Source organism: Zonotrichia albicollis, chromosome Z (genome assembly GCF_047830755.1).
Source record: "Zonotrichia albicollis isolate bZonAlb1 chromosome Z, bZonAlb1.hap1, whole genome shotgun sequence".
NCBI lineage: Eukaryota > Metazoa > Chordata > Aves > Passeriformes > Passerellidae > Zonotrichia > Zonotrichia albicollis.
In genome coordinates, this window is record NC_133860.1 from 3,776,287 (window position 1) to 3,791,172 (window position 14,886).

At 37.2% G+C, this 14,886-nt stretch overlaps 1 protein-coding gene across 1 annotated transcript in view; it reads right to left on the bottom strand.

Moving 5' to 3' along the window:
* Positions 1 to 14,886, bottom strand: part of TRPM6 (transient receptor potential cation channel subfamily M member 6) — a 90,904-nt gene that overhangs the window by 49,332 nt on the left and 26,686 nt on the right. The window contains exons 8-17 of the mRNA XM_074533042.1: positions 14,358 to 14,532; positions 12,937 to 13,060; positions 11,806 to 11,878; positions 11,591 to 11,691; positions 7,327 to 7,461; positions 6,698 to 6,751; positions 4,302 to 4,442; positions 2,870 to 3,004; positions 1,554 to 1,834; positions 260 to 488 (exon numbers count right to left, since the gene is read on the bottom strand). Coding sequence (XP_074389143.1) covers positions 260 to 488; positions 1,554 to 1,834; positions 2,870 to 3,004; positions 4,302 to 4,442; positions 6,698 to 6,751; positions 7,327 to 7,461; positions 11,591 to 11,691; positions 11,806 to 11,878; positions 12,937 to 13,060; positions 14,358 to 14,532 — 1,448 coding nt within the window. The remainder of the gene's footprint in view (positions 1 to 259; positions 489 to 1,553; positions 1,835 to 2,869; positions 3,005 to 4,301; positions 4,443 to 6,697; positions 6,752 to 7,326; positions 7,462 to 11,590; positions 11,692 to 11,805; positions 11,879 to 12,936; positions 13,061 to 14,357; positions 14,533 to 14,886) is intronic.

The window sequence follows — 14,886 nt, forward strand, 5'->3', positions numbered from 1 at the left end:
GCTGACAGAATGGGAAGAGCAACAAAAAAATCCTTCATCCTAATGTGATCCCACATATGCTTTTGAAAAGAAAGAAAACAGAAGCAAGAACTGTTTTCCCTCCCTCCCTTGCTTTTTTTTTTCTCAGATGTTCACATTCCAACATATGCTTAAGCAGAGCTGTCTGAAACTGCATAAGCCGTGTCCATAACCAAAAAAACCCATATATTAAGCATCTAAATAGCACCTGAATGGTCGGAAAAAACCAGAGCAATGCTACCTTAAACCAGGAGTTCTTCCGCATCTTCAGGCGTCCCATCCACATGTCAGTCAGCAGCATCTGTGTGCACGTGTGGGACACAAAAGGCCGCAGCCCCACGGACACAGCCAGCTTCAGGCACGTGGAGTTGCTCCAGTTTTTCAGTTCATAGGTCAGCAACTTCATGGCCATCTGCTCATTTTGTTTGAATGCCTTGTCCAGCACATCTAAGGCAAGCTGCCCAAATTCCCTAAAGCAGAAAGGAATTAACAGTCAATATAACAGGATTCGGTCCAAACTCAGAGTTACTGCTGAGAAGAGGTGTCTGTGAATACTCTGGTAACTCAAGTTCAGCTATCAATCTCAGTAAACATGCCTTCTCCCATTTTTCTCATTGCTTTATCAATATACCTAATGAAAAACAATTTGGGATGTAAACCTAACTGTTTAGTCCTAATCATAACATTTAGGGCCATCCTGTTTTGTCATTTTTCATTTGTTTTTTTCTTAATCTCACTCAGTGATCAAAATGAACTGTACAAAGTTTTCTGTATTTGCTTCAACCAACAGATTCACCACCACTGTGGGCAAACATTGCAGCCAGTTGCAAAAGTCTCTTCTTTTTGGACTGACTTTAAAACACTTCTGCAAAGACTCTTAATGGAAGGCACATACCCTCCTTCAAATTAAGATTTGGAGCTGCATACAAAAGAACAAAGTATGTTTTATTGTACCTTAAGTTTCTATTGAATCTTAAGCATGAAATCTACAAAGCAGATAATACATTTCTAACCAGAAAAACTACCAGAAAACACTAAATGGAAATTACAAACTCAAAGAAAAATTTTGGTCCACTTCCCTTTTAATTCAATCAGTTATCTCACTTTCCACTTAGTCTTACACAGAGCAGGATTTAAGCACTGATTTTGGTTTGCTCATGACTACTTGCTATAAATTTGAACAGGGCAGACCTATGTGCTATATGGCTTTTTAAAAAATTGAACTGGAAGAAAAGCTGTAAAGGATATTTCAGCCTTTCACCTGACCATTTAGCAGATAATGAACTATACATTACTCACCTATATTTTCAAATATGCATTCAGGTAATATGCAAATAGTTTTCCTTTAACTCTCAACATTACACTCCTGTACATAGATCCATTATATAATATCAATAGTGAGTATCTGAAAGAACTTTTTTTATACTCCATAATCCTCAGCATCACTAACTTTACTAACTCTTAGTGGATTAGGGCAGTCTCTAACAATTCTCAGCACCAGAGAACTTTAACTGAAATGAAGGCAGAACTCATACTTTGAATACTTCTTGAGTTCTTCTGAAGTGTCATCCACCATGTTGCTCTGTTTAGCTTCATGTGCCATTGCTCTGTAGAGTTTACAAGCAACAACAGCTTTGACCATGGCTTCCTCTCCATGCTGCCAGAAGAACATAGCCATCTTCTGTCTTTTCATTAATACTGCCCAAACCAGGAGGTCATTATACGGATAGATGAAGCCAGTTGACTCATAATTCTCTGTGTAGTTTATATCCTCTTTTAATTTCTTCTTATACTTTGGGAAAGGGCTGGATCTTTCCTATAAATTTGTAAAAAAACAAAAGAAGGGGAAAAAAACCCACAAAGAAAATCCCAGTGAATGGTTGAGGTTCAGATTCATGAAAATAAAACTGCACGCAAATCTGAATTGCAAGTAGCAAATTATTTGATAGCTATATACATTTAAGTCATAAACCACAGCTAGGACTATGTTCAGATTACCAATGCTAAGAAGCTGCTAACCTTAATGAAGGAAAAATACACCTTGCTCTGCATCCATGCCTTTCATAACTTCCCTTTCCATAGTGTTGGGCACTCTCCAAACACCATGATTCCCCATGCTTTTACTCTCTCTTTTATATGTGTCATGATAGAAGAAAAAGTACACAGTAGACTGAATTGAACACCTTAGATCCTTAAAGATTATTTTCTCTGCCACACTTGCTATACTTTCACGTCTGGGTATTTCTTGGTGAATAGTACAGGAAAAAGTGTCTTACTGACTTAAGCGAGGAAGTCTCAGTGCTATCATGGGTTCTTTTTGGCTCTGACTAATTCCAACACAGCCATTTAAGTCCATTTCACTTTAATGTTTTGTCAGATAGATAGATAGATAGACAGACAGATAGATATTAAAGCTAATATTAAAGCACATCTTTGTTCCTCTATCATTCTTTCTCTGAATGTTCTTCTTCTTAACAGTCTTATTATAACACCTCAATAAGCCAATCATGGGAAAATATTAGGAAAGTCAGAAAACTCCTATGTTTCTTCCAAATTCAGAAGAATTTTCACACATGCTTGATACTCAGATATTTGGTGATACTACATGTCAGTGAATTAAAGCCCTTAGCAACTAAAGGATGGAAGTTAAAAATTATCATAGAGTCTGAGCTTGGTTTCACCAATAAAATGGCAAGATTTGTACTTTGTGAGCAGTAAAGCATTGTTTCCACTGCAATTTAAGTAGAATTATAAAAACTAAGAGCCTGACCACCATGTCTAAAATTTGTCAATAAAATTATTAACAGCCTGATATTTCCTAAGCAAAGTCTAGAATAAGCAATTATATTACCTTGTATTTGTAAGGCTGTGCAGTCCTGAAGAACTGAGAATGCAAAGTACTTTCAGTGGATCCCATTCCACTATCCATCTGATTACTCTGATGAAAGGCATGAGACAGGCTTTGAGGCAAACTGGAGACCACTCTCTAGATCCAAAAGCAAACCATAAAACATAAGAAGATAAATACAAATTAGAAATAAACTTTTCTGGTACTTGCTGACTAAAATAGTGCATGTAGAAATTGATGTTATTCAAAAACCAGTGAGTCAAAAATCACCATAACTACCACTGAAACTTATACCATCAAGGAAAAAAATGGCCTGTTCCACATTTCAGTTAACAAATAAATATTTTTCTGAGTCTCTGAATTCAAAATAATGATTTTCCAATCATAGCGTCCACAAAATGCAACAAGCAGGGTTTCGACAGATGGAATCGCCCAGTCTGGATGCTCTTCTGAGTGCCAACCTTTATAAAATGTGCCATAAGCTGTTTGAAAGACAGAACTCTCTGAACTTTCTGCTGATAATTTCCTTTGGAGGATAGCTCATCCAGCATCTCGGCAAATTTTGTTCAGTGTTGGCTAAGAGGGAAGGATGTTAACAGCTGAATCCCTAATGCTCTTCCCAACAATTTCTAATGATATGATTATATGGTTTCACCTATCACTGTTAAGGTCATATTTCATTAGGAAGGAACAAAAAGTGTTAGAACTGCTCACATCTTTTTAAAGCGTTATGCTAAAAACTAGTGACACACAGAAAGCTCTGTCTCCCTGTTTCTAGTCATTCCAAGTTACAGGTTCCATTACTTCTTCTCATTTTCCCTGATAATGATGAGGTTTTTCTCTTAGTCATGGAAAGATTTCATGGGGATGGGAGGGTTTTTTTATTTGTTTTTTAACGTATGGAAGTACTTAAATGTCCAGTTTTACTTCAAAAACTGGGGGTCATTTTTATGCAGTAAACCTGTACCTCCTGCAATGTTGGGAATGACTTTCAACTAATTTATTGAGAAGTTTAGCTGCTTTTAACCTACTGATTTTGGGAAACCAACAGGGTTAAATCTGCCCTAAATCTACTTCAAGACACGTGGAATTTAGTATTTCCATGAGGTGGTTCAAGCTGCAAGAAGTAGATATGTAACTGTTTCAAAAAAGACAATGGTAGTTGGCAAAGTCTTGTCATACCTTATTGATAGACAAAATACAACCCAGATACTAGACACAAAGGTAAATTTACTGAACAAATAAATAATTTAACAACCACCAATACTCTTGGGGATTTCTCTCTTTTATTTGCAACCTCTCTACAGTTCTCAAACAGACAAGCATGGCACATATTTACATGATACTCCTCAGACAAATCAGGATGACAACATGAGCTATTTTCAGGTGTCACATTTTGGCTTTTCTTGGTAACCAGTGTTTTGGAAGAAGCTACCTTATGTTTTCTGTAGACATCATTGTAGAGAATTCGGAAATGCTTCCTTGTGTAGCTGCTCTGATAAGCTTCACCAAGGAGGTATTCTATCACCAGTCCAATGTCAATCAGTGATATCTTGTAATCCAAAGAAAGGCTATTCTGAAACACCAAATAACACAAACATTTCATTATGCTGTTATGTGCAACATTCAACCATGTTATAGCTCTCCTATTGTAAGGGAATGTCTGGATAAATGTGTCAAGAAAGCGTACACATTCATTACGCATATGGAACTCTTCTAGAAAAGAGGGGAAAATGTGATTCCTGCAGTTCACTGTACCCACATTGCATATTTTGCAATGTTCACAAGATCAGCTGCATCCAACAGTGAGGGTAACAGTTCTTCAGGACACGGACCAACAGCAGACGTACAGATAAAAACCTTCTCACAAGAGAAAATGAGCATGGCACGATCAAGCACTTTGATTAACTAAAATTGAAGAAGTAGCTGAAGCCTGTTTTTAAGCTGAAGCAGAGTAATAATTCCTAGAGACTGGAAATACCCTGTTGAGGCTCAAGACTGTCTTGACAACTAGGACAACAGAAGTACATGTACTAGCTCTACCTTCTGAGTATCTCACCTCTTCTGCTTAAAGCACCAGTGCCCATCTTACCTCCACTTTCCTTCCAAGACCCAAGGTTTGTGACAAATTCTCTGAAGAATAAATTCACTTCCAAGCAGATTTTAAAACTTATTGGTAAAACCTCAACTGCAACTTTTTGAAAAATGAGCCTGTATATAAATGGAATCAGAGATGTTATGCATTCCTGGCAGTGTAAGCCTTTCAGACTGTGAAAAGTCTTTTTCTTCATTGGGCTGAGGGTGTTTTTTCAATATACTTCAGTAGCAAACCTCAGGACAGTCAGCTAAGGCCACTCAGTCCCAGGTCACTGAAAGTTAGGCAAGCATTTTTGAATACCTAAACTTGTAGATACTTCTCTCTGCACTAATCCCTATCTTTTACATTATCAGAGCAGACTGCATGTATCTTCATTCAATTGCAGCAGCATCAAAGCTGTTCACAGTAACAGAAAATATTCTGTATTCTAAAATCCAGGGTCACATCACTCTGTTGACTGCCCCAACTACAGTGTCACCATGTTTAATCAGACTGCAACTGCACAACCCATTCACAGAACACTTTTGTGAACTTAGAGAAGCTCAGGTAAATAAGACTTTTCAGCAATTAGATCTGTTTGCAGATCCCAAATTTAGTTTTGAAACTGTGCAGATATTTTTTACATTAATTCCATTACTGTATGTCAGGTGCCAAAAGCTTCTTGATAGATCACACACTGCGTTTTTCCAGTGTCCTGAATGTATATATATATATATATATATATATATATATATATATATATATATATGTATATATATGTATGAATTTTAGAGATGTGATAGTATCAATCACTTCAGTGAAGAAGAAAATTTTCTCAGCCTGGAGAAGCTCAATGTTTTTTCAAGATTTAGACCTTTCAACCTATAGAATCCAGATTTATAACATAAAATAGATCTTGATTATGTTTATCAGTATGGAAAAGCACAGAAAACACTTTGTTTGGGAGACCAGGATACCCTACATCTATCTAATGAATCATAAATGGGATTGACATGAAAATGACCCAAGTAGCAAAACGACACCAAAAACGCAACAGAAATCTGCAAATAGTCACACTTGCTATTTCATCTTAGCAATCACACCCTGGAAAGAATTAGCCAATTAGTCTAGACTTGGATCTAGGAATCTCCTGTGCTGAAGTCTAGATGCATAAAGAACAGCTCATCCCTTTCTGGCTAAGCAGTGCTGTGAGGAACAACAGCAGAAATCTATCTAAATAACAAGGCTGCTACTAAATCACTAATGGAACCAGTGCTCCATGCAGTAGTCATCCACTGCCACCTTCTGTTCTCCAAGGCAATGCAGAACATCCAAATATTATCTCATGTCACAATATCTTTTCATTACTGCTCTAACAAGGAAAGACCTTAACTTTGGGGGAAAAAAATAGAAAACCTTAAAGCAAGGAGCATAAGCACTGCATTAATTCACTAATCCTTTTGTAATATCACTTCAAAATGTCAATTTAGTAACGTGAGAGAATCTGATCTGGATGAACTACTAGGCTTTGAAATTAAGGTACAGGACCTTGGGAGCCTCAGCAGCAGTATATTGGTTAATTGCTTAGGGGTCAGTGGAATTAAGATTAAACCATTTAGCAGATATAGCACTGCAGTAATGAAACCGTCACTTCTATTACCAAAATTCCCCTGTATTATCTAATAGCAGCTTGCCTGTGGACACTGAAGTATTAATCTAGCATTTTTGTCCTCAGCCTTCCCTATGTCTATTACCTGTTTCACATCTCGAACTAGATGGTGTAAAAGCAGATTTGATGGTCCTTGTTTCTGTGGTGTGAATAGAAAAGACAGTAAACAAACATGTCACTCTACACTAGAAAATCAATACATATAATATATATAAGAAACATAACACAACATAACATAACATAATTAATACAGCAGCTTTAAAAAATCTACAAAATAAACTACTGTGATTCAAACTCTCCCCACTCTAGCCCCAAATCTTTTCAAAAAAACTTCAAAACCAATCAGCAACACCTCCACTATCTTAAATCTTGACTTATTCTAGAAAGAAGCTGATATAGCTTTGGTCTAAACAACATATCACTTTCAGCAAGGTAAGCATGTATTACATATCAGATAAAAATCTGAACATATTTCTTACCAGCTTCCAATGAGTACTCAAGCTAGTGACAGTGAGTCAAAAACAACAACCTGGTACACCATTCTCAAACCCCTGCATTACAATCAAAAATAACCAAACCCATTAATTTTCCTTTTTTTTTTTCCCCAAAAGGCCTTCATAAAAACATGGCCTAATCATCACACCCCTTAAGTAAAACAGCATTGTTTCCAGGCTTTCATATCTAAAGTGGTACACTGGGATTTCAAATACTCACTGTATTGTAGAGTTCTTCCAAACGAGATATAGTAAGAAAACGGTGCATGTTTACTCCGTGTTCTATTAACAGTTTAACAAAATCCACACGATCCATGACTAAAGCATCCAGCATTGCCTGTTCCAAGGCACCAACCTCCAAGTGGACAGAGTTGAAGGAAAATATTAGAAAATTACTTTTGGAAATAAATAAAACATTCCTAGAGCTAGTAATCTCTCCGCCACAGTGACTTGTCTCTATGTATATTTAAAGCGCAAGAACAAAAGAAAAAATGCTGGAGGAAACATCTGTATAAAATGCCAATAGAGGGGAAGGAAAACAGTTTCCATAAACCCAACATCTCTAGAGCCTTCTACAAATGTTGCTTCACGACCAGACTCTGATAATACATTCTCTACTCTGTAATTCAGTTCAGAAGATAAAATAGGATAATGCAGGGCATGGAGGGAAGCCTTTTTCTTTTTTTTTTTGACACATGACAAAAGCTATTTCAAAGTGCCCTAGAGAAGTCTCTCTAGAACTGCAAGTTCTTTAATGCAAACTTTCTTTCAAATATGAGAGAGAATGTGTGTTAGAATAAACTCCCTCAGAGGAAACATGAAGCAGAGATCTACCTACAAGCAGTGTCCAAATGGTGGAAGTACTCTACTCATGGCATTTGAACAGAACTCAGCAGGGCTTATACATGCAAAATGGCAAAGGAGTTAGACATATGAGGTTTGTAGAAATCCATATAAAGTTTTTCTACAGAACACATATGCACAGGATATGCCATGGGATGAGCAGAATGAGGAGGCTGGAGCACTAACTGGGCAGGTGCTAGTGCTAACTTGAAAATACTACATTCAATGTCTGTATTGAGGTTTGACAGACATTATTTTAAAAGATGACTAATAAATGTTACTGAATTCTTGCACATAAAAAGAAAACTTTTCCACTGATCCTGAAAAAACCCTTATTGGGTTTTTTCCAGAAATATTTGAGAATGACTGGCCATTCTTGCATTAAATTTCTTCTAACAGTCCTTGAGCTGGCAGTGTGTCTGAAGAGGTCAGCAGCCCATTGATGACTATTAGAATGGTATTCTTTGGCATTTGAGGTAGAGTTGACACTTAAACAGAAACACAGCCACACAGAATCACAAACACAGCCAGACAATCACCAAAAAACTGCCCCTAAATATGTAACTCAAAATTTGAACACACAACCACAATAACTTAGCAGAAACTGGAGAACCCTGACAATTGCAGGTCTGGCAGTACCTGACAGTCAGAGGGTTGCTTCACTTTAATCAAGAAAGCAACTAAGTTAAAGGCAAGCTTTAAAACCATTCTTGTATGTTTTCTTTCTTTTTTTTTTTTTTTTTTCTTTTCAGTGCAGGAAAAATTTTGGGGGTTTTCCCTGCCTAAAAAGGAAAAGCATTCAGGTATATATGTCATCCCAATTTTTGCTTGGAGAAGAAGTAAGAGATGTGAGGCTTGTTTATTGTGAGGTCTTTAAATCTTACATGAATGGGAGAACACAATGGCTTTTCATTTAAAATAGTGCTAAACTTTGTACTGAAATAGATATAAACAGATACATCGGCTTTTTTCAAACATATCGGAAGCAGAGGAGTGGGAGTAGGGGGACTGCCAGTGGACCTGTAAGGACAGAGGATGACCAGGTATAAAAGAAACACTTAAGGCTATCGTAGACACAGCAAACTAATTTGTTGTCCTACTGCTTACCAAACAGGCTGGGAAAGTCACCTATCAAAGCTGTTCTTTATGGCAGAAAAATCTGAGGAACTGTGTCAAACTGAAGTATCAGCAGAAAAGATTATAGAAACCATCCATGAAGTGGTAGTGGCAAATTGTCAGGACCCTGTGTTATTCACCTAAGAGTTTAGAGAGAACTGAAGTACAGTTGAAATCGGCCCCTCTGACATCAGAAACATAGACAGTAGATATGAAATATGCAAATTGTTAAAAAACCAAGTTGTCAAAGTATGGCATATCAATAGAGTTAGGACTTCGTAAGGGCAAATATAACAGAAGTGCAATAATAACAACATGAAAAAACACAGCAGAATAACTGGAAGCAAGGTAGTTACTTTGTAGAGAGAAATCAGAATTTTGGCAGTGACAGGTAGAAGAAAGTTCTAGTGGACCTATCTTCTGCCATCATTAATATAAACCAGATATAAGGTAGAAACATTTTTAAAAGGCATACAGGCTATTAAGATTTATCCTTTAGTTAATATAGAACAATATGTAAAATAATAATTTTTCCCTAAATATCTAAATGAGACTATTGAGTGCTGATCTACCTATCCCGAAAGATGACTTTTACATCTGAATATTCAAGTACACAGAAGAGCAGGAAGTATTGTTAAAAATATGGAAAAACCAAATTGATATTCACCTTGGAAAAGCCAAGAGTAATGAGGCTGAACTGCTCAATCAGTCCCTAAGCCCTTCTGTGTTGAAGAGGTAGGAATCAGAAAAATGTTATTATTTCCCCCCAGCACAGAATCATAGAATAACTTAGTTGGGAAAAGATCTTTAGATCATCAAGTCAATCAGCAAAGCTAACACTGACAAATCCACCACTAAAACCCTATCCTTAATGCCACATCTATGTCTTTTAAGTAGTTCTGTGGTTGATTACTCAACACATCCCTGAGGAGCCTGTTCCAACAGTTGATAACACTTCTCATTAATAAATTTTTTCCAATATCCTGTCTTTAATTCATGGATTTTCAATTGTAGACATCCCAGGCATAGTCCTCCATATATTCAGCCTTATGCACCACAAAAAAATACGGTCTGGTGATTAAAAAAATCAGGTCTCTTGTTGCAGCAAACAACCAGCTATGGCCACTCAAATGTACACAACTGCCCATTTTTCAAAATTTTCATTTTAAAGAAGAAAACACACTGGGGACTGAAAAAAAATCAACCTTGTAATTCTTGGCAGGGAATGAAAGAGTACTTCTGGGAAGTACTTCCCGGAGCATTTTATTTCTTGAAGAAAATATTAATTCACATAACAAATGGGAAAAATGTGTTGAGGCGCATAGAGTTTTATATTTGTCACCTATAAAAATCTTCTTATGTACAAAAAAACCTCATTTATGGCGGGTTATATTTAAGCACTGGGCTACATATGAAAATTTGAAAACCATAATTTAAATTTAATTAATTAATTTAATTGCTACTGTATGTTCTTTCACACACATGCAAGTCTGAATCCTGGCTTGCCTTCTGTAAGGACCTAAAAATGCACTTAGTTGTCCCAAAACACGGTCCTGATAAGGTAAGCCACCACAACAGAACCTGAGATAAGCACAGATGGCACAGCAGGAAAGAGTTAATTCCATGCCTAAGGGAGGTAAAGGTTTGGTTAGCATCTGGACAAAAATTCCCACTGTGGCAAACTGTGAGAAAGGAAGCAAGTGCTTATCTGCGTGCCAACTCAAGTTATGGGAATGGGATTTCCCATATGGGAGCAGCACATCTTGTGAGTATCTGGTACTTAGACTGTGTAAAAGTGGGGCCTCCAGAAGGACAGCTCAGGCACCTCACCTCTGAAGACCAGGGTGAAGAATAACCAACAGGACAGTGCAGGAATCCCTGTGGTGGTATCTTTTGTTTAACCCCTCTCTCTCACTCTCTTTCTCTGTCCCCCTTCTCATACCTCACATTCACTGTTAAAAAATCTCTACTATTGAGTATGGTCGCTTCTACACCTTAAATTGAGTAGAGATATCTCTTATAACCAGATCATAACCCTCTCATTGCAGCTATTCCTAAGAAACTGTATCTAAAATAATGACATTACTTTTTTTTTTACCTGGTGATTTACTCTGGGATTTCTGTTTTTCTGTCCAGAGCTAGGAAAACAGATGCAACACCCTTTTGGGGTTTATATCTTTGGAGAAAAGAGTATTCTAAGCTACAATGACATATCCCTAAGCACCACTGACTGCCAACACAGGCTTGAAAAATACATACCCAGAATGAAACTGAAACTACTTGGAAAAGCTCACAGCAAAACCAACCTTAGGATATCATCTCTTCTCTGAAAAAACAAATGCGATCTGACCACTGCATAGTTGAATACTTCACTATTTTAAGGGTAATGCTCCTCCAATATTGAAGCAGACTACACAAGACTGAGTCCAGTCTTCAAACTATTAATTAAAGCTTGACAGATGCAAATCATGAAAAATTAGTCACCAAAAAAAAGTGTAAAGATATGAAAGAGCAGGTAATAGTACCTTCCAGTGTTGTCCATAAACAAGTATGTGTTTCTTGGCAATATCTAGCTGGTTCCAGGCCAATGCCAAATCTAGCTGATCTGAAGCAGATATATTCGTACCTAGGAGGCAGCAAGGATTTATCAGTTTCCACATATTTAAGTTACTCCCTTACTTTGTAAAGATAATTCAGTGAGCCTGCATGCCAGATAAAAACAGGTAGTATTTTTCAATACCTTTCAAGAGTGCCGTCAGAATTGCCAAATCAATGTCCTGCTCGTCTTCTGACTCGGCATCAAATATGGTTATCTGTTAGAATTGCAGAAGTACACTGTTTGAGGTGAGGCAGAGAAGTCTGTAGTTATTTCTCCTTTGTATGGGCTGTGGTAGATTAAATCATACACATTTCAACACAAACAATGGCAAGGGTCCAGACACAATTTTCCTTTGCTTCAGACAGAAAGTGCACCATTTTGGTTTTTAATACAATGGCACCCCAGGAAAATTGGAATAAACCTACTGCAAGAGTCTACATGAGTTTTTTTCCTTTTGATTAACCTCTAAACCTGAGAAATGTACAAATGTAACATTGCTGATATTCACTCAGTTCTCAACTAGAAAACAGACACTCGAATAAAGTAATACAAAAAATACTAAAAATGTACTGGGTAGTATCCATTTTAGTGATTATTAGTCCAATTATCATTATTTCTTTAAATACTGGGAACTCCATCATATTTGAAATGTTGTGACAGAGGCAAAATAACTGGAAAAAGGGAAACAAAACTACCGTTTTTTAAAAGGCTAAAAAGAAAGACCTAGGGAACTACAGGCCTATCAATTTCAGCACAAACATGGAGCAGATGCTCCTGGAAACTATGCTAAGTCACATGGAAAATAAGATGGTGACTGGTGGCAGCCAATATGGTTTACTCAAGTGCATGGCCAGCAACTGGAGGGAGGGAGGGAGGGGATTTCCAGTTACCAGCAGTGTTTCAGAGACAAATTCTAGCCCAATTCTCTTGTGAGAAGGAGAATGGAAGGAAACCTATCTAAATTGTAAATAAGACTCTAGTGGAGAAGAAAAATTTAGGAATTACTTGATCTTTCTTGTGAAAACAAAGATATTTGGTCTTCTATTAAAATCAGAAAGGCTCTCATTTTATTAACAATGTTTGAAACTGAAACTTGATAAGTTAACTAAACAAGCTCTGTAGAGCTATTCAATATGGAAATTGGCAGAGACACAATTGTGTTATCTTTATCTTAGATATAACACCTGTGCCTATGCCAGCCCACCAGAGAAAGAGCAAAAAGGGTAACAGGAAATTAAGACCTCCTAAACTCAGCACATGAGCCCTACTCACAGACTCTCTGTGTTTCATACATTCCATCAAAACATGAAATAGATGACTGGACTTCTTCTGTTCCAATCTAAATATGTTCTGAATCATCATTAAGATCTCCTCCTTCACCTGAGGGCACAGATCCCTGGAAAACAGACATATAATCAATGACAATTCTATTTTAGATATTTCTTACCCACCCAAATGGCTCTTCAGGAAAGCTGAAACTTAGGGGAAATTTATTTGTCTTCTACTTCCCTGTTGACTTAATCTGTCATTCAACACAAAGAAAAGTTATCTCATAATATAAATTATTATTCACATACACATTTGTTCTGACATACATATTTACTGTTGAAAATACAACACATGAGTAAATTAACAATTTTCAAAGGATTTTCTGTGAACATAGAGCTAAAAATTACTGAAAGTGATTTTTATTTCTTTCAATAAAGAAAGAAAAATAGACATAAAATGAAATTCCTTACCATTTACTCATATGACTTCATGTCTCTCCCATTTTTCCTCATTTTTGTCTTTCTGTTAACCTTTCCATTCACATTGTCTTTTTTTTTAATGGAAGGAATTTTTTTAAAATATCATAAATATAGGGGGAAAAGCAAGTGAAGAAAAAAATTCTCAAACACACTAGGGGAAAGTACCACATATCCAAAAGTATATTCATGAAAGACAATAAGTAAACAATTAGGATATGAAGTTTATTAAATAGTTCATTTTCTTAAATGGGAGTGAACACAGGGCACCTCTTTAAAATTCAATTTTTTATTTAAAAAGGTCTTTGACTTTGAAAAACTTTTAAATATAATAATAATTTGCTATGCAAGCATATATTTTTATGTCCAGTTTGGATGCAGAATTTTCATTAGGGCAGGTTCAATAGAGTCTGCAGCTGAGACTGGACTGGTGGTGACACAGACACCTCCACAAAGGTGACAAATCTGGGCTACCACTGAGCAACCCAAAACCAAAGATGAAGAAACTTAGTCGTCCTTCTACTCCAGCCTAAGGCTTCTACAGCAGTGAACCCCAGCTCTAGTCTCAAAAGTTTTGTACAATCCAAATCCAAGCCCACTGACAGAATATTGATAGCTAGAGACACGGCTGAGCTGAAACAATAGCAGATACTCTGGGGGTAGTCCATGAGTGTGTCTCACCAAAGGTGAGAAATTTCATAACTCAGAGTAGCTACATGCAGTTTTCTCTCTTAAAAGAAACCATAGCAAATTTGGCAGAATAATCATCTCAGCACTAGTCTGAGGCAGGGGAGAAAGAAACTCCATTCTCTTACCACAGAAGTTAAAGCTGGCAAAAGACCAGAGGGGCATCGTTACCAGAAGCATTAGAAATGATCCCAGTAGTTTGAGACAGGGTTTGCCGCAGCATGGCAGGCCAGGGAGGAGGAGCATGGTGCCACTACTCACCCCGTGTCCCCCGTGTGCTTGTGGGCAAAGGCCAGGATATCTGCAGCTCTGCCAGTGCCCTCGTAGACCACCACCGGCACAGCTGGGCTGGCCCTCACATACTCCCACACCATCAGGATCACACTGGGGCCTCCTTCCAGCACCAGCCCGACCGTGGGAACACCTTGGCCCATTCCTGTTTCAAAACACGCCTAACCAGTTACAAACAAATCTCAGTCACACACACAAAAGCCAAAACATTGGGGAAAAAATACTTATACATGGTTCAACATGGAGAGGAAATCATTCCTTCACCATCTGTCATTTCACTTACATCTTTTAAGACTTTCAGAAAACTTCTTCAACTCGATCAAAAAAGATCATGAAAAACTACTGAAAAAACTGAAACCATCAGGAAGAAAGAACATCCTTCTAAATATCCCTCTTCCCTTTATAATAGCTGTCACATGCAAGGGCATTTGAAACATGTTCAACAGCCACGTATTTACCCACAGACATAGAAAAGTTATCAGGTATTTCTTCAGAGACT